Source organism: Daldinia decipiens (assembly GCF_022478715.1).
Source record: "Daldinia decipiens strain CBS 113046 unplaced genomic scaffold F4813scaffold_61, whole genome shotgun sequence".
Classification (NCBI taxonomy): domain Eukaryota; kingdom Fungi; phylum Ascomycota; class Sordariomycetes; order Xylariales; family Hypoxylaceae; genus Daldinia; species Daldinia decipiens.
The window spans coordinates 22,061-39,963 of NW_026054604.1; the positions used below are offsets into that span (position 1 = coordinate 22,061).

The 17,903-nt window shown below is 48.2% G+C and overlaps 6 protein-coding genes across 6 annotated transcripts; 3 read left to right on the top strand and 3 right to left on the bottom strand.

Moving 5' to 3' along the window:
- Positions 1–169: 169 nt before the first annotated feature.
- Positions 170–5,916, top strand: F4813DRAFT_377050 (uncharacterized protein). The gene is made up of 8 exons (XM_049245197.1): positions 170–1,028; positions 1,085–3,594; positions 3,641–3,933; positions 3,982–4,330; positions 4,381–4,769; positions 4,819–4,925; positions 4,976–5,358; positions 5,417–5,916. The coding sequence occupies exons 1-8, from the start codon at positions 548–550 to the stop codon at positions 5,687–5,689; spliced, it is 4,785 nt and encodes a 1,594-aa protein (XP_049094653.1). The 5' UTR covers positions 170–547; the 3' UTR covers positions 5,690–5,916.
- A 309-nt stretch (positions 5,917–6,225) lies between these two features.
- Positions 6,226–7,642, top strand: F4813DRAFT_377051 (RNA-binding domain-containing protein). The gene is made up of 3 exons (XM_049245198.1): positions 6,226–6,346; positions 6,441–6,754; positions 6,842–7,642. Exons 1-3 carry the CDS (start codon positions 6,321–6,323, stop codon positions 7,240–7,242), a joined length of 741 nt encoding a protein of 246 aa, XP_049094654.1. The 5' UTR covers positions 6,226–6,320; the 3' UTR covers positions 7,243–7,642.
- On the bottom strand, positions 7,409–8,981 carry F4813DRAFT_301860 (vacuolar ATP synthase subunit D). The gene is made up of 7 exons (XM_049240773.1): positions 8,730–8,981; positions 8,546–8,658; positions 8,457–8,467; positions 8,017–8,391; positions 7,942–7,951; positions 7,849–7,889; positions 7,409–7,796 (listed from the first exon to the last, which is right to left on the bottom strand). Exons 1-7 carry the CDS (start codon positions 8,742–8,744, stop codon positions 7,576–7,578), a joined length of 786 nt encoding a protein of 261 aa, XP_049094655.1. The 5' UTR covers positions 8,745–8,981; the 3' UTR covers positions 7,409–7,575.
- Positions 8,982–9,270: 289 nt separating this feature from the next.
- On the top strand, positions 9,271–12,705 carry F4813DRAFT_377060 (TPR-like protein). Its single transcript, XM_049245199.1, has 3 exons — positions 9,271–9,488; positions 9,562–9,732; positions 9,801–12,705. The coding sequence occupies exons 1-3, from the start codon at positions 9,426–9,428 to the stop codon at positions 12,054–12,056; spliced, it is 2,490 nt and encodes an 829-aa protein (XP_049094656.1). The 5' UTR covers positions 9,271–9,425; the 3' UTR covers positions 12,057–12,705.
- A 189-nt stretch (positions 12,706–12,894) lies between these two features.
- On the bottom strand, positions 12,895–14,021 carry F4813DRAFT_301911 (uncharacterized protein). The gene is made up of 2 exons (XM_049240774.1): positions 13,770–14,021; positions 12,895–13,683 (listed from the first exon to the last, which is right to left on the bottom strand). Exons 1-2 carry the CDS (start codon positions 13,882–13,884, stop codon positions 13,412–13,414), a joined length of 387 nt encoding a protein of 128 aa, XP_049094657.1. The 5' UTR covers positions 13,885–14,021; the 3' UTR covers positions 12,895–13,411.
- A 1,721-nt stretch (positions 14,022–15,742) lies between these two features.
- On the bottom strand, positions 15,743–17,510 carry F4813DRAFT_377065 (uncharacterized protein). The gene is made up of 2 exons (XM_049245200.1): positions 16,876–17,510; positions 15,743–16,816 (listed from the first exon to the last, which is right to left on the bottom strand). The coding sequence occupies exons 1-2, from the start codon at positions 16,982–16,984 to the stop codon at positions 16,176–16,178; spliced, it is 750 nt and encodes a 249-aa protein (XP_049094658.1). The 5' UTR covers positions 16,985–17,510; the 3' UTR covers positions 15,743–16,175.
- Positions 17,511–17,903: the final 393 nt, after the last annotated feature.

Below are 17,903 nucleotides of genomic sequence, written 5' to 3' on the forward strand. Positions count from 1 at the left end.
CGTACATATGTATCTAAGTACAGCCGGCATTTAGTACCTGGGCCCTAAGGGCTGGGCGTTCAGGGTTCCCGCCACGCTGTCACAATCGGATAAACGCCAACCGATTAACCTTACAGCTGGCAGAAGCTTGTCGGCACGTGCAAGATTTCTAAGGACCCTGCCGTTAGATGCGATAAGTAAGTTTACCTAAGGTTCGAGTAGTTACATTAGGTACCTACCTACCTAACTGATAAAATTGTTACTTACCTAGGTAGGTACATACAATTCACGACTCGGACAGTTTGTTCATATTGTTCATGTCTACGTGTTGGACGTAATTGGACAATGAGAAGGAGTCTGGACTCTTTGGTGCTTAGTGACTTATAGGCAGATCTTTCGAATTTCACTCCCGTATTCTAAGTGTCGAGTCGAGTCGAGTCGAGTCGATTTACACCAACCTTGCCGACTTCTAAACTCATCTCCTATTGCGCAACGGCGACAATATCCACGAACGCCCTTAATTTGCCACGTTTTACTCCTGAACCGAGTGTCGCCTCTTTAGGCGAGAATGAGTCGAGATGAGCAACTGAGCAAAAACAACATGGAACCAGAGCTTGCGCCCGAGTCGAGTAGCTTGGGTCTCCCGTTACGCCAAAGCGCAACGAGGAACAAGGCTGTGAATACCGATATTCAGGTACCCAACGCGCACTTTCGAAGTCGACCGGTAACAGTTGCTGTTGACCCAGCTTCCTTGGTCATATCGGAATGCATATCGGTCTCTTCTGCCATGCGAAAGCATGCTCGATGGGCGGGCTCGTCGGTATCCTCCATACTGGGTGGCAACCCTAATCCCGTTCAGTTAGGCCCGCCTAGCCCTCTCCTGCGGCCGGGAAGCAAAAGCTCTATGGCAAGCCCGGGAATCGATGGTGCGCAGGACTTTGCTATCGCAAACAGGTGGGGGTTGCGGGGAAAGAAGGGCAAGAGCATGCAGGATAATCCCCTAATGGCTGGCTTTGGTCGTCTTCGCCATGAACTATCAAACTGCAAAGGTAACATGAAAGATCTATACGAAGGTAGTAGGGGACCTTTTTAACACATGTTTTAGATATCCACGATTTCGATGCTCCGGCGTTACTCAACCCCTTCCTCCAAGTGATACAGGCCTCCTCGACTTCTGCCCCTATAACCATCTTAGCACTAAAAGCGATTCGGAAATTCCTCTCTTATGGGTTTATAAACCCTAGCTCTCCACGATTCCCACTCGCCATGCAATCCCTGTCGACAGCAATAACCCATTGTCGTTTTGAAGCAAGCGACTCTGCTCAAGACGAGGTTGTTTTACTCATGATCTTGCACCTGATGGAGGATATGTTGTCTGGCCCGGGTGGCGAGTTGTTAAGCGACGAGAGTGTTTGCGAAATGATGGAGACCGGCTTAACTATGTGCTGCCAGTCGCGATTATCCGAGCTCCTCCGAAGGACGGCCGAAGCGGCTATGGTCCGTATGTGCCAGATCATTTTCGAGCATCTTAAATATCTGGAAGTCGAAGCTGGCGATGACTTGGAGGCCCTAGATCACCAGGCGAACGGGGATATGGAAAGCGTAAAAATGGTTCCCTCGACTAATGGAAACAACGTTATTGCGTCTTCTGATGCCCCTGGTGGCGAACCGCGAGACTCGTCTGGATCGGAGAGTACTCCTCACAATGTAGAAGAAAGGCCCACAATAGAACCCTCAGAACCCGACGATTCTCTCGATATCAAACCCTATTCATTACCGTCTATGAAGGAGCTGTTCAGGGTTCTCGTAGACTTATTAGATCCCCACGACAAGCAGCAAGGAGATACAATGAGAGTCATGGCGCTACGTATTATTCACGTTGCCTTGGAAGTTGCTGGGCCGTCTATAGCGAGACACCCAGCTTTAGCCGTCGTCGCCGAAGATCGGTTGTGTCGACATTTGTTTCAACTCGTCCGATCCGATAACATGGCTATTCTCCAAGAATCTCTCATCGTAGCTGGAACGCTACTCGAGACTTGCCGAGGGGTCTTGAAACTACAACAGGAGCTCTTCTTGTCTTACCTTATCGCGTGCTTACACCCGCCGGTCGAAATACCTCGCGAGGAGAATATCGATCCTTCGCTTTATGATGGAATCCCTCAGAGGCCAAGCGGAGTAAAACCACCTCCGTCACAAGCGGGTAGCGGCAGGTCGACACCGGTGCCGGTTAAGGACCGGCAGAAGTTGGGTATGGAAGGTGGTGCACGAAAACCGGATGCTCGTCAAGCCATGGTTGAAAGCATCGGGGCTCTCACCCGGATGCCGACATTCTTAGTTGAGCTATTTGTTAACTATGACTCTGACGCGAATCGTGGAAATCTATGTGAAGACATGATTGGATTGCTTTCGAGGAGCGCTCTGCCTGACTCTGCAACGTGGAGCACAACTAGCGTACCGCCCCTTTGTCTAGACGCACTTCTTGGCTTCGTTCAGTCCATAGCCGATCGTCTTGACGAAGAGCCAGTTTCAGATGGGTTACCAGATCAAGCGACCCTCCGAGAAGAAAGACGAAGGAAGAAGGTTATCATTAAGGGCGCGACTAAGTTCAATGAAAAACCAAAGGAGGGCTTAGGATATCTCAAGGAGCAAAAGATTATTACTGATGACCCAGCATCGACTGCCCGATTTTTCCGAAGTACGTCCCGAGTCTCCAAAGCGGCCATTGGCGAATTTATATCGAAAAGGGGCAATGATGAATATCTCAACGCCTTTTTGGATCTTTTCGATTTCTCTGGCAAGCGTGTCGACGAAGCAGTAAGACTTCTTCTCGAGAGTTTCCGACTCCCTGGCGAGTCACCGCTTATCGAGCGAATAGTGACTGCCTTCGCGAAGAAGTACTTTGCAACTTCAGGCTCTGATGTTGTCGCGAGCGAGGATGCTGTGTTCATTCTTACGTATGCTATCATCATGCTAAATGTTGACCAGCACAGTCCAAAGCTCAAGGGCTCGAAACGCATGGAACTCGTAGATTTTGCACGCAACTTGCGTGGCGTTAATGGATCTAAGGATTTCCCTCCCGAATACCTCGAACTGACTTTCGAAGCCATCAAGTCCGACGAGATTATTCTTCCAGATGAGCACGATAACCAGCACGCCTTCGACTATGCATGGCGAGAACTACTTCTCAAGAGTGAATCCGCCGGCCCGTTGGTGCTTTGTGATACTAATATCTACGACGCCGATATGTTTGCTACAACCTGGAAACCGATCGTCTCAACATTATCGTACGTATTCATGTCTGCAACTGATGATGCTGTATTTTCCCGAGTAGTTACCGGGTTCGATCAATGTGCGCAGATTGCGTCCAGATATGGTATCACAGAAGCATTAGATCGTATTATCCAGAATCTTAGCTATATGACTACGTTAGATACCGATGGTTTATCAAGTACGGCTCTTAACACGGAAGTTAAGGTATCGGATGATAGCGATAGCGTTATGGTTAGCGAACTCGCCGTTAAGCTCGGCAGGGACTTCAAAGCGCAGCTTGCTACACTCGTCCTGTTCCGTGTCGTAAAGGGGAGCGAAGAAGTCATCCGCAAGGGTTGGCAACATGTAAGTTTCTGGCACAACCTGACTCGAGTTAAGCTAACCAGTTTAGATTATCCGCATCTGGTTGAAGCTATTCGTCAACTCTCTTATTCCCTCCTCGTTCTTTAATAAAAATTTTGAGAAGCTAAATCTTCCTAAAATTCCACTTCATACCCCTTCTCAAGTCATTGACCGAGCGACGAAAACTGCCGACACAGGCCTCATGTCGGTCTTGACTTCGTATATCTCTAGCTATGCGGCTGACGATCCACCGGAACCATCTGCTGAAGAGGTCGAAAGTTCGTTAAGCACAGTTGATTGCATCAAAGCCTGTGATCTAGAAAGTGTCTTCGCGAATATCTCGTAGGTTGTCAAGGACTCCGTAGTTTGCGCATTACTAACCCAACCTAGGGCTCTTTCGGCAGATTCTTTATCACCACTTCTTGAAGCTCTTCTGGACGAACTTCCCGATGACGAAAGTTCGGCTGTACCTGTCATCACAGTGAAAGCAGAGAGTCTCCCTTCTTCGCCCACCAGTGGATCTAAAACTCCTTCCAAGAAGCCTACTTATGACCCTGCAGTAGTATACATCCTGGAATTTTGTACCGTGCTTGCATTGAGAGACAACGAGACGGTTGAACATCTCGGCAAGCCCGTTGCAGAAGCTTTGCAGATGATATTGCGTGACTCTCCTCAACACCACCCTATCCTCGTTTCGCGAGCAGCTTTCTATCAATTCAGCGTATTAAAGGCCAGCTATGTAAGTAACACCCCGAAGATAACCAGGATGTACCCGTGCTGACAGTCCAGGATCACGACTTTGTACGAGCACCTGTACTGCTGCACGCCATATCTAGTTTCCCTAAAGAGACCCTTGTGAAAACATCGCAGTTAGTTCTTCAAGGTCTGAAGCTCTGCATCGATCAACCAGGGCCTCTACGAAGCGAGATTATGACTTCACCCGATTTCTGGCTCATTCTACGTACCCTTGCTGGTAACCCCAATGCGTCTTCTACCGTCTTCGAGATCCTCGAAGGTGGAGTGTCAGGTTCACCGTCAGCAATTATTGCGGATAACTACGAAGCTGCAATTGCCCTGCTTAATGAGTATGCTACCGCCGCTAAAGTCGGCGCAACTGTGCAGCAGAAGGGCGAAAGGAGGCAGAGGAACGCTCGACCACCGAAAAAGGAGACCTCAAGGTACGTTTTCCATTACTTTGCTTTTTATTAACTATCTAACTAGTTCTAGTGATAATGCTGTTGTTTCGCGGGGCGTAAAAGCCGTTAATCTCATTTCTAGCATGACGGCTCGTATTCCTCACTTGATGAAACAATCACATCTTGAGAATAGCGAGGGTAGGTCTGTTTCTATATATACGCATGGCTTCTTACTAATTGCGTTGCAGCATGGTCGGCATACTGGCTACCTATCTTCAAAGCTCTAACGACACAGTGCACTAATCCGTGCCGTGAAGTACGGTCTCTAGCATTTTCGTCACTTCAGAGGTCGCTCCTATCGCCCGAGTTGACCTGTAGCGACCACGAAGAATGGACTGCCATCTTTGGCGAGGTCTTGTTCCCTCTAATCTTGAGACTCTTGAAGCCAGAAGTCTATTCTTCCGATCGAGATGGCATGAGCGAAACAAGGGTGCAAGTCGCGTCTCTTCTTTGCAAGACATTCCTGCAGTACCTCGTGCTTCTCTCCAAGTGGGATGGCATGCTGGATCTGTGGCTGAAAATAATCGATATCATGGATAGGTTGATGAATAGTGGCCAAGGCGATAGTTTGGTAAGCAGCTGACAATAGTTTTCTTTCCCATCTTTAAGTATACTAATGCAATGTTTAGGAGGAGGCAGTCCCCGAGAATCTGAAAAATGTACTATTATTCATGTCGAGTAGCGGATACCTTGTTCCTCCAAGCAAGGACCCATCACAGGAGAACTTATGGGTTGAAACGTGGAAACGAATAGATCGTTTCCTGCCAGATCTGCGCAACGAACTAGCATTAGAAGAACCAGAGCCCTTATCGGAAGAGAAGCAACCCACCACAGAAGAGCCAGTTAAAGAGCAGCCGGCTGAAGAGAAAAGTAATAGCAAGGAGGAAGTTACGACGGCTTAAATACTGGTCGAGAGATATCCATAGTTGAGAGAACAAAAGCTAAAGGCCGTAGATTGCGTGTCTAGCACATTGCTAGAATAGAGCACGCCGATCTGATGGATTGTATAATAGAACGACTTAGAAGGGTAGACTTACCCATGATGCAGAAAATACCTACATATAATCAGAGCCTTAAATACGATAAACGAATTGGTGCGTTCATATTTAAGGAGCTGGTATGATTTATGCAAAATGATACAGTTGATGTCTTATCAGTACCTAACCTGCCTAACTAGGTAAATAAGAAAAAGTGAGCAGTTATTTTGATTTCTATCTACCTAACCTAGGTATTTCATAGCTGCCTTGCTAAAATAGGGGCTAAAGCTGCCACAGACGTTTCGCTGTTGGCAGCTGACAGTTAAATAAGTGGACTTACTCAATACATGCATGTATGTATATTTTTATAGACTATACGTGTTGATTGCATTATCGATAAGCTTTTAGCTCATAACTGGTAGGTTACATCAATTGTAGCTCGCCATGGAGATTTGCTTTGTCCCAAAACATCTACAAAGTCGTAAAAACGCTTCTATCAAAGTGATAACTTTCTCTACTTGATATCACCTAGAGAAGAATTCATACACCACACAAGATGGCTTCAGGCCCGTCCATTTCTACGTATGTGTCATTGCACTCCGACACATACAAGTTCCCCCCAGGTCGTGTTTTGCGCTCGCGCGCCGTTCTGATTTGACTAACCCAAATGCCACAGCGTATACGTGCGGAACCTCGAGGAGCGCGTCAAGCTCGAGGCCCTCAAGGAGGCGTTGTCAGCCGTATTCTCAGAGTACGGGAATATCATCGACATCGTTGCGAAGCGGAACCTTAAGGCCAAGGGCCAGGCGTTCATCGTCTACGACCGCCCTGAGTCGGCTCTTCAGGCTGTAGAAGAGGTTCAGGGCTTCGAGCTCTTCGAGAAGCCGATGCAGGTTGCGCTTGCGCGCACGCGCAGCGATGCTACGGTCAAGAAGACGGGGAATAAGGAGGAGTTTGAGCTTCATCAGCGGAGGAGGTTGGCTGAGAAGGGTAAGTTACTTCTTTTTTCGACAATCGGATTTTAAATGATAGGGGAGGAAGGAGAGGAAAAAGGCTAACATATTACCGTCATGATAGATAAGAAAAAAGCAGCCGAGGCAGCCGAGGAGCAGAAACGCCTCAAGCGTCCCGGCGCCCAGCCCGCTCCAGGCGAAGCAGCGCGTCCGGCCAAGGCAGCGCGCGGGCTCAAGCCGACCGGCCCGTCCGCCGGGCCCAACGCCGTCGTTCCGGACGAGTACCTACCTCCGAACAAGATCCTGTTCGTGCAGAACCTACCCGACGACTACCACGACATCGAGGCGCTCACGGGCATCTTCGGCCGCTTCGAGGGCTTCCGCGAAGTCCGTCTGGTCCCCGGCCGCAAGGGCATCGCGTTTATCGAGTACGAGGCCGAGGCGGGTGCTATCACGGCGAAGGAGAATACCGCGGGCATGGCGCTTGGCGAGAAGCTCATCAAAGTTACGTACCAGAGACAGTAAGGCGGAGGTGGGATTGGTTACGCTGTCCGAGGCGGGAGAAGGTTTGTGTGATAAGCGCATGTTTAATACCCTTTTGCATTCGATGTGGATGCCGGTAGTTCGTAGGAACGTCGAGATAGTAAGCCGATTTAGTATATCTTGCACATCGAGAATTACGCGGTGCCTGTTCACTTAAATACCTACGTATACTACGAGATAGGAACCCAAGGTCATTTAGCCTGATGGTATCATAAGGAATACAAATATATAATGACAGCACGACAAACATTGCAGTTCAGGTCCAAACAACCCCCCAATTCGCCCGTACTAAAACCATACCCTTCATAACCTAGACTAAAAGATAATATCGTCGTCTTCGGTAGCTAGTACATCTGCTGGTCCCGAGTCGTTCGGCTGTGCCTTTTGGCCACCTTCCGCTTGGGCCTTGGCCTGGGCTTCCTTCTTGGCCTTCATCTCGGCATCCGCGGCGGCGGTATCGCGTTGCTTCTTGCCGGCGACCTTCTTCAACCTGTAAAACTCCTCTCTGTCTAGCTCGTCGAGCTCCGAGTTGATGTCTGGCGCTAATGTCAGTTCATCTGCTCCGAATAGTAAGAGGGTCGTACTTACACTTGATGGTATTTTCTGTTCTCGGGATGATAACGTGTTCTCTGCCGGCTAGTTAATTTGTATCTTAAGCATAGTTTGGGTGGGTTGGATTACATGGCATTCACTATAATTATACAAAGTTAGCTTGGTTGCGTTATAAATATCATCTGTGCTCGGTATTCAACTCACCTCTTCGGTTCACAACCTTGATGACTTCGTCTAGAATCACGAAGGCAGTCTGAAGACTAGCAAGCTCGACTAGCGTTTCTACAGCACGCGCATAGGTCTCCCTACACCTCTGCACCTGTTGACCACCTTTGCCGAGGCCAGTCAGGCCAAAGTCGTTGTTGCCCTCCGTCAAGTAGCTCTCGAACGCGGGTAATAGGACACCGGAAACGTTGTCTTGCTTAGTGCGCAGTCGGAAGCGCGCTGATCGGGCGGACTCTTGTACTTGGTAGCCGATATCACCTCCTACGGCGTAGGTGACCTCGGCCAAGGAGAAAGCAGCAATTTGCATGACCCTACCCATCTTGCGCTTCGCCTCGTCGATTCGCCGTGTGATTTCTGTAGGTTCGGTCAACTACTGCAACAGTCGGAAGTCAATGTCATGGTAGTATAGTATATAGTACCTCGGAAACGTCTAGATGTATACGTTAGCATATGTTAAGATAAGGTGGTGGTGGTGGTGGCGGTGGTGGAGGTGATGAGGTTCATATACTTGGTAAGGGCCTCGCTCTTCCGCTTCAGTAAACTGTGGCCTGTCTCAGCTCCCTTGAGCTTCGCCTTCATAATACCCAACGACTGCCGCGTCGGGAAGACGGCCTCTCGGTCCTAGGAAGACATGTTAACATCGCATCGCTAGTGCAAAGATAGCTAACACTCGTAGGGAGTTGTCGACATACCCCAGCTCCAGCCATGGTGGCGTATTATCTATTAACTGTGCTTTGATCGTCGGATGTGATAGGTTAAGGTTTATGGCGGGTCTATCTATAGCACAATAGAGAATGAGAGAGGAAGAAAAGCTAATTGGAAATGGGTTAAAGGTTGTTGCTTTGAACTTGGACTTAGACTTGGACTTGGACTTGGACTTGTGATGACTTATCGGGAGTTGAGTTCCGCTTTATTATTGGTTGGTTACATAAACTGGATTTACAGTAGGTTAGGTACTTGTAGGTACTTCAGCTTTGGAGGCTGGAGCTTTTGGTTTTCTGCTTTACTAAATGCCAAGACTTTATTCTCCTTTGTGCTCTTTTACTATTCTTATAAATGCACCGATGCTCCGCTTATTAAATATTAGCGTCCTTAATTCTCCTTGTCTTTTTGCATTGTTGCATAGTGCGTAGCTATGGCCCATGGTTCTGGAATCCAGAAAAAATAAAACTGGTACTAATCCTGTCTCGTCCTTAAAAATAAGTTCCAAAAGCTGCCGCGGTCACGGTCGCCTTTCACGACGCCAGAGGTCGAAATTTGTCGCCCCCCCCCCCCCTTCAAATATCTCCCACGACGATGCCCTGACTCTCTCGTCTACACCGTCGATTAGCAGAGATTATCTGCGAGCGATCGCGCACAACGACAATCGACGGGTTAAAAGGGTCAAGATGCCGCCCAATGGCCCGACCAATGGTCTCCGAACTGCCCGACAGCCAGACCTTCACCTCATCGTAAGCAGCCTATCGCGTCATCGCTACGAGAGCCTTGTAATTCTTCAAATTATTGGCTAACATGTCTACCTAGACCGATGAAGACGCCGTCTACGAGCAAGATATCTTAAGGGATCTGGGCAGTACGAAACCTTGGCTCGCTTACATTCAGTTCAAAGTCCAACATGGCACCATTCAGGAGCAAGCCTTCGTTCTTGAGAGGGCTTGCCAGCAGTTACCGCGATCGTACAAGCTCTGGAAGATGGTGAGCGAATCCTACACAAGTTGCACGTCGCGACACGTCCCAATGCTAATAATGCTAATATTCCATAGTACTTGCAATTTCGAACGAAGCATGTCATAAAACTAAATGCCGCCGTCTTTGCTTCCGAGTATAAAAAGGTCAACGCCCTATTCGAGCGAGCCCTCGTCTTACTCAACAAGATGCCAAAGATATGGGAATTGTACTTGAAATTCTTACTTAAGCAGCCTCTCGTTACTTTTACTCGGCGCACATTCGACCGAGCTCTCCGGGCCCTTCCTATAACTCAGCACAATCGGATATGGGCCCTATATAGACCATTTGCGAACTCAGCTTCAGGCGAAACTGCGGTGAAGATATGGCGAAGGTATATGCAAGTTCACCCCGAGGATGCTGAAGACTTTATCGAACTCCTGATACAAGTCGGTCTCTATACCGAGGCCGTGAAGAAATATATCGATATCCTTAACAACCCGCGCTTCAATAGCAAGCATAGCAAAGGCCACTATGAGCTCTGGAGCGAGATGGTTGACCTACTCATCGACCATGCCAACGAAGTCGAGACCGGCCACGAGACCGGCATCGACGTCGAGTGTATCATTAGGAGTGGAATCGACAGGTTTGATGACCAAAGAGGGAAACTATGGTACGGCTTAGCTACGTATTGGGTCAGGAGAGGGAGTTTCGAACGCGCGAGAGACATTTACGAAGAAGGAATCACGACCGTCATGACTGTTCGAGATTTCACCATGATCTTTGATAGTTATGCAGAATTCGAAGAGTCCATCATTGGTGCGCTAATGGAGTTGGCGTCCCAGCGAGCGGATGAAGGCACGCTCGATGATGACGCCGACTTTGATCTCGATATACGCATGATGCGGTTTGAGCAGCTCATGGACCGACGGCCATTCCTTTTGAATGATGTATTACTACGACAAAACCCCAATAGCGTTTCAGAATGGGAGAAACGAGTAGCGCTTTGGGGGGACAACAAGGTCGAAGTCGTACAGACATATACCGATGCCATTGCCGCGATCAGTCCGAAGAAAGCCGTTGGGCCTTTTCATCAATTATGGGCAAATTACGCCAAATTTTACGAAAAGGGCGGTGATATACGAAATGCGCGTATCATTATGGAGAAGGCTGTCAAGGTCCCATTCAAATCGGTTGCCGAATTGGCTGATATGTGGATCGAGTGGGCCGAGATGGAACTTCGCAACGAGAACTTCGACGAAGCTGTCAAGATCATGGCCAAGGCCGTGCAAGCTCCGAAGAGATCAACTGTGGACTATTTCGATGAAACCCTGTCGCCGCAGCAAAGAGTCCACAAGAGCTGGAAGCTTTGGAGTTTCTACGTCGACCTCGTTGAGAGTGTCAACTCCCTGGAGGAGACGAAGAAAGTATACGAACGCATATTTGAGCTTCGGATCGCTACACCGCAAACCGTCGTCAACTATGCCACTCTTATGGAGGAACACAAATACTACGAAGAATCCTTCAAGATATATGAAAGAGGGCTCGACCTCTTTAGTTACCCGGTGGCTTTCGAATTGTGGAATCTCTACTTAACTAAAGCAGTGGATAGAAAGATTGGAATTGAGCGACTGCGAGATCTCTTTGAGCAGGCAGTAGAAGATTGCCCGCCTAAATTTGCTAAAGTATTATATCTCATGTACGGCAATCTCGAGGAGGAAAGAGGCTTAGCGAGACACGCCATGCGTATCTACGAGAGAGCGACCCGCGCGGTTTCAGACGAAGACCGAGCAGATATGTTTAACTTCTATATCACCAAGTCGGCGTCTAATTTCGGATTACCGTCTACGAGACCAATCTACGAAAGGGCCATCGCAGCTCTACCAGACGAAGAAGCGAGAGATATGTGTCTGAAGTTCGCCGATATGGAGAAGCGCCTCGGCGAAATCGACCGAGCCCGCGCCATTTACGGACACGCATCCCAATTCTGCGACCCGCGCACCAACCCGGCGTTCTGGACTAAGTGGGAACAGTTCGAGGTGCAGCACGGCAACGAGGACACGTACAAGGAAATGTTACGTATCAAGCGCAGCGTACAAGCACAGTACAACACCGATGTGAACTTCATCGCGTCACAAGCCATCGCACGTGCAAATCAAACACGAGCAGGATCAGAAACAGCGAACGGAGACCCCGAAGTTACTGATGCAATGGAACAGCTAGAGCGGCAGGCCCGAGCGCCGGCAGGATTTGTGGCGTCGAGCACGGGACTCGCAGGGACAGTAACCAAAGAAGCGGTCGCAGTGCCTAGCAACCCAGATGCCATCGATATCGACGGCATGGATGACGACTGACACGAACTGGCCTCTAGGATGGTTCCCGTTTTTTTAATTAGTTACTTGGCATTTGATATTTGGCATAGGTGAAAGGATAGGGCGGCTAGCAATGCAAAATTGCGTTGCATTCCGTTTGTAACGCGCCTTTTTTTTTTCTACGGGTTTTTTGGTCTTCCTTTTTTTTCCCCGGTGCGAGAGTCAAAGCAGACAGATACCTACATACGTACCTACACCTATCTAGCTACCTAGGTACTCTATGAATTCACTAAACACCCATCGGTTTGAGTATACTTGCTACGTGAGTTATCTCTAGGCTGACATGCTGGTGATCATGATGCGTAGGTGCTGAAGGTTTCTTGGTTTGGATTAGGGGGGCAGTGCTATTGGCTACTTCGTTGGCCCCTAAATTGAAGACGACGTAGCGTTGGGGGTTATGTATGTCATGCCCGCAGCTAGATGACGTTATCATCTCCCCCCTTTTCTTTTTCCCCTTTCCCCTTTCGAGGGCGGCTGAATTGCTTGCTGCCTTTAGATCGACGGCTCAGCTTATCATAGGGTTGGGACGTCATTGCTGCTACTTGGGTCGATGGAGTGCCCGCACGAACTGCTGGCATGACTCGTTAGGATTTGTCTAGGTAGAGCTTGTTTATTTGGGGTAGGGTAGGGGGCTAGGGCTGGGGCTAGAGGCGAGGGAAGTCATTCAGAGGCGATAGATGGTTGTAATGGTTGTAATAAGAGATAATTATTTCACGTGTTCGTATACTTTTTGGTGTAGAGCGGTGTGTTGGGGGTCTTTTCTAAGGGGAGTTATAAGCATTCGATATCTCTAGATTAGGTGGTTCATATCAAAATATAGATCATAAGCGTGCGTTTATATATTTTCTTTACGGACATTCAAGCTTTCCAACTACGCATGTAAACTGCAAAATTAAATCTCCCAGTGAGTTGGTTGAAAGAATTTCATATATTCGTCGTGCTCATGTCGTAACCTAGTCGTAAGGTAAAGTAAGGTAGTAGTTGTAGTAGTAGTAGTAGTAGTAGTAATAGTAAAACAGGAATGGAGGCGGTTAGGTATACCCTATATATGTAATACAAGCCAGCGAAGCAACTGCACCTCCCAAGAACATCATCCCAGGGCCCATCAACTCCTTTCCACCACGGCGCTCGTCCTCAGGGCTCTCGCCCCCGCATAGGCCGGCGAACCACGCACCCACCCCCCTTGCTCTACTCTCGTGTATACGTGTACATTTTTCGTTACCTTTTTCGTCTTCATCTTCATTTCCATCTCCACCCCTATACGTAGCATCATCCCCGCCGTCGCGACGACAGCCCCGGCTCTACGGCATAACCGGCGCCCACGCCGTCGACCACACCTATTGGCTTGCTTTGCGGCGCTGGTCGCTGGTAGATGTGGAATGGGTAGCGGTAGTGTTATGATTGTTGTTGCTGTTGCTGTTGTTGCCGCCGGGCAGGCTGCCGCGACGGCTCGACGCGGTACTGCTCATGGACCAGCGCTTCGAGTGCGCCTTGTGGAACTCCTCGACGGCGTCGCGGTTGCGCTCTACGTGGCCGTCGCGGGACGAGGGCGTGGCGTAGATGCTGCCTTTGCGCTTTTGGAAGCGCGAGGGGGGCGTTTTGGAGGCGTCTGGGGGGTGGGTGTTAGTATGGGAGGTACTTTAGGGAGGTGTTTGTGGGAATCGAAAGGGGGGAGAATGCGGGAAAATTACGTACCCCATTCGTCGGTGTGGGAGTAGTCTCGCGACCCTGTCCTTTCTGTGATTGTGGGTTGCTCGTTGGAGAAAGTGTTGGTCAAGTGAGCTGCGTTTGTTTGGTAGTTTGCTGCCATGATGGATTTTGTTCTCTTTGGGTAGGATAGGTGTGCTGTTCGCCCAAGCTAAGTAGGATGAATTAGCTTATAAGATAGTTTCAGAGCAAAGAGGTAGAAGTACCTTCGACGAGGAACGTGTAGGTGCTGGTAGGTCGATATATGTTTCGAGTATGTAGGGTAGTTTGAAGGTTCGAGATTGTATATCTTTGGATGATTTGCGTCCCTGGAATACTTTATATCTGGGGTCCAGGGAGTTCTTATACAACTACATGTAGGTTAGAAGGACCGGACTGATGCTATCGGACCATGTAGAGTTTGCTAATCTTCGCCTGCCTTGGCTTCATGTACGTAACTCGCCTGATCTTTCCTATAATCTATTGAAACGATTATGCAAGATATGTGGCGTAGCATCATCCTCATCTATCTCATATGCCGGTATACCAGAGCGTAGGAAGTTGGCTAAGAGCAACAAAGGGTATCTCCCGGAAGTAGTAACTGGGTTGCCTCCCGTCCATTGTGCTATGAGACTCCGGATCTATTATTGGTCATGCTGCAGCTATCCTTAGTGATCCTAGCTATGGGGAGCATCACGACTCAGACAAGAGCAATTGAGCTCAAGGCCAAGAGCTCCGGGGGTGGATAGAAACGACGATCCGATGGAACTAGCTAGCCTTTCTCGTGCAGCATGTAGTCTAGACGCTTGAAGCCGTCCAATAGCCAGTTATCTCTTTTTAAGCTCACATTATAGGGGGCTTAGCTTTACTGTCACGAGTCGCAAGGGTTCTTTAGTGTGATATCGTCCAATCGAGAGATACCTTTCTCATCACAGTATCCTTTCAATATGATACGAACCCATTTCTAAGATGCAAAGGTGTCGTATGTAGGACCCCTAATACCCATTGCTCGGATCGTCCAAGAGAATCACCGTAGGTTTTCACTTGTATAAGTCAGCAACTTGCTCGTATCCACGGTAGCCTGCAGATCCTATCGCAATGTGAAATAGGGCTAGATATGTAATTGACAAAGGAGCACCCGATTGCTTGTCACCAGACTGTCTATCCTATCAGTGGCTGTGTAAGTCGAGACTCGTCACTTGCAAGTAGTGTGACGCAGAACGGAAACTATAAGATGTCTCTTTCCTTGGGCCCTATTTGGTATCAATGGATATTGGATATTGATGTAGATAAGTGTTTATACGTTTACCTCAAGACGTCTAGTCCATGACGTCAGTCAAGACACCGGAACTTAGCGATGGCAACGGATGTTACGGTATTGCTATACTACCTTAGGTACTACACAGCGTAGTATTTACCCCGCCGTTTCTAGTTAAATCGTGGGCACCAATCAGCGTTGTTTAGGGATATGCTAGGATGGCTATACATACGGCTAGATATATTAATTACTTCCTATCTTATGTAGACAAACGATCGAGACCATTATCAACACATATTCTTGGCACACTAGGTCTTTAACGACAGCATTAACGTCTATTACTAACGACAAGACCAGTTATTCCTAATAGATCTAATATACTTGGCGGGGAGCAGGCGGGGAGATATTATCAACGATATGCCTACGGCTAGTCACCGGTAGACCGGCAGCAAGCAAGCGTTATTTGTGTAATTAGTATAACTGACTGACTTGTCTGTAGCTAGGTAATCTTGCTTTATTTAGGTCTAGACCTCTCCCGACTTTGCTATTATGGAGGCATGCATGAATTCTGCAGCCCTGCGTTGAGTCTTAACTGAGACATGAAGTAACTTCTTCAATTTCTATTGATGAATTATTGTGATTGTGGCTACATGGCGTAATAAAGCATATGCATTACTGAGTGACCAACCAATAAATAAAATAGCAATTAATAGATTGATTAATAGGGATCATAGATTGTCGTGGTAGATCTAGATAACTTCTGTAGAATGTATGGTACAATAAACGATTGTGACATAGGAAGGGATGGGAAGGCATTGAAGCTTACGATGTAAACTTCCAGCTGCACGTCATCGGGCATCAAGCCCCTGTACCATCCAATACTACGCTGCTACCTGTTCTGATCATTCCCAAAGGGTCCGAGAGAATTTCGTAGCTACCATCCAATCGGGATATCAGAAACCACTTCCTCTTCTCATCACGAAATCAGGGATACCCTTTCAACCAGTCTATTACTACCTCTACGATTATCTATCTCAAGCCCCCGAACGACCATACCAATCCCAAAGAATGAGCGTGCAGGACTCAGGCCCGTATTAGCGTCAAATAGCTTTCCCCAAACTCTGCTCTGGACGATTACTTGGACGTAGACAGAGTAGCTAAGCAGAAAATATCGCGCTCTTCCTCGTGACGCGAGAGGTGCTTCGGCGTGTATTATTAGTTGAAGTCGAGTTGGATACTGCACACAACGTCAGCCAGCTAATTATCAATGGGTACCTAGGTAGGTAGGTATTCCGAGGCATCTTACTCTGGACCGGAACGACCCCACCGAAAGGCCCAGCTCTAGCGCCGTTCTGGCATCTGACTAGACAGGCATTGTCCTGACCGGCGACAGTCCCGGTGCACTCCTGATCCTGGGGAATAGCCGCGACTAGAGGGAAATCCGTCTCGTTGCCATCACGGTCTCGCGAATCGTCGCCCGGGGGAGATTGCGTGACTTCGATGTCTTCCCAGTCCTCTCCCGTGCCGTCGTCGTTGATCATGCACTGGAAAGGACCGGCACCGTCGGCATTAACTTGATGAAGGGTCATCTTGAGCTGGCCGCCGGCAGTGACTTGAGGAAGCTGGTCGCCAGTCTCCTCCATGATGGCCTGGGTTCCCTGCTCGATGTCATTGTTGCCAGCGCCGATAGTCTCGCCAACAGTGTCGGCTTGGTCGCCCCGGAAGCGAGTGCTGTCCTGCTGGAATGGCCTTCGTCTGGTTCCGTCTCGGGGAGTTGAAGTGTCGACACCTAGAGCCACTGTTACTCATGTTAGTTTATTGCTCTTTTGTCTGCGAATCTAACAATGGACTCCTCACTTCCGGTTCCACCAGCGTCACCGGTAGCTTCGGTGATGACTGCATGGCCAGCAGCTAGCTGGGCAGCGGCCATGATGCAGAGAGTAACGAGGGCTTTGAATGAAGGCATCGTCAAGTATTTGAAAAGGGATATATATATGGTTAAGATACCTGACCGGCAGGAAGAAATTAGTATGAGAGAACGGAAGAGGTATGAGAAGTTGGTGGTGAACTGATGTGCGATGATGAAAAGCCATTATCCTTCAGCGCAGAGCAGTCTTCTTATAGACATTTTAGTTAATGAATATTTTGCATATTTTACATCTGCTCGCATCTTTGCCTCTCTTGGTCCTAGGGACTGAGCACTATCATGTTGAGTCAAACATGTCTCCGCTGGGGGCTGCCTCCCGTGCTACTCCTAGAAGCTTGGCATGGTAATGGTAGTATTATCTCTTACGAGCCCGACTACTTTGAAGCTTGAGAAGACCTCTCATAAAAACTTCGTATAGCGACGTTGGTATGAATGGGGTCATGTTCGTTCTTTGTGTGGCTGTGAATCCCAGTTTGCACGGGAACGTGATAGCCGGACAGAGTATTGATTATTTGACACTTGGATAGGGAGCCAATCGCAACTGAGAATTCTATTTAGTTTCGACATAGCAGGCTCAACTTCACGGTTGCGGATTGGACCGCATCGGGATATTGTTTCAAAACCGAATCGGGGAATTACTGGATTGATAGGGTGTGATTCGGTATGATTGCCTATTTAGACCGGAACATTTATATGGATTCCTGGTACATATGTATGTAATCAATAAAATATAGCGATAGTATCGATATGCTCTCTATTGAAGTAGTTGAGAAGATATCTTCATATTCTTACTAGTGAAGTGAAGTGAAAGGGGTGATTGTGTTGGCTTTACTACGATAAGTTGTCAAACAACAAGACATATGATATATTCTAAGACCAAGCTAGTAGATGAGACTCTTCAAAGGGGTTCCTAAAAAATAAGCAGACGAAGACTATAAGAATCTAACTTGGAGACTTT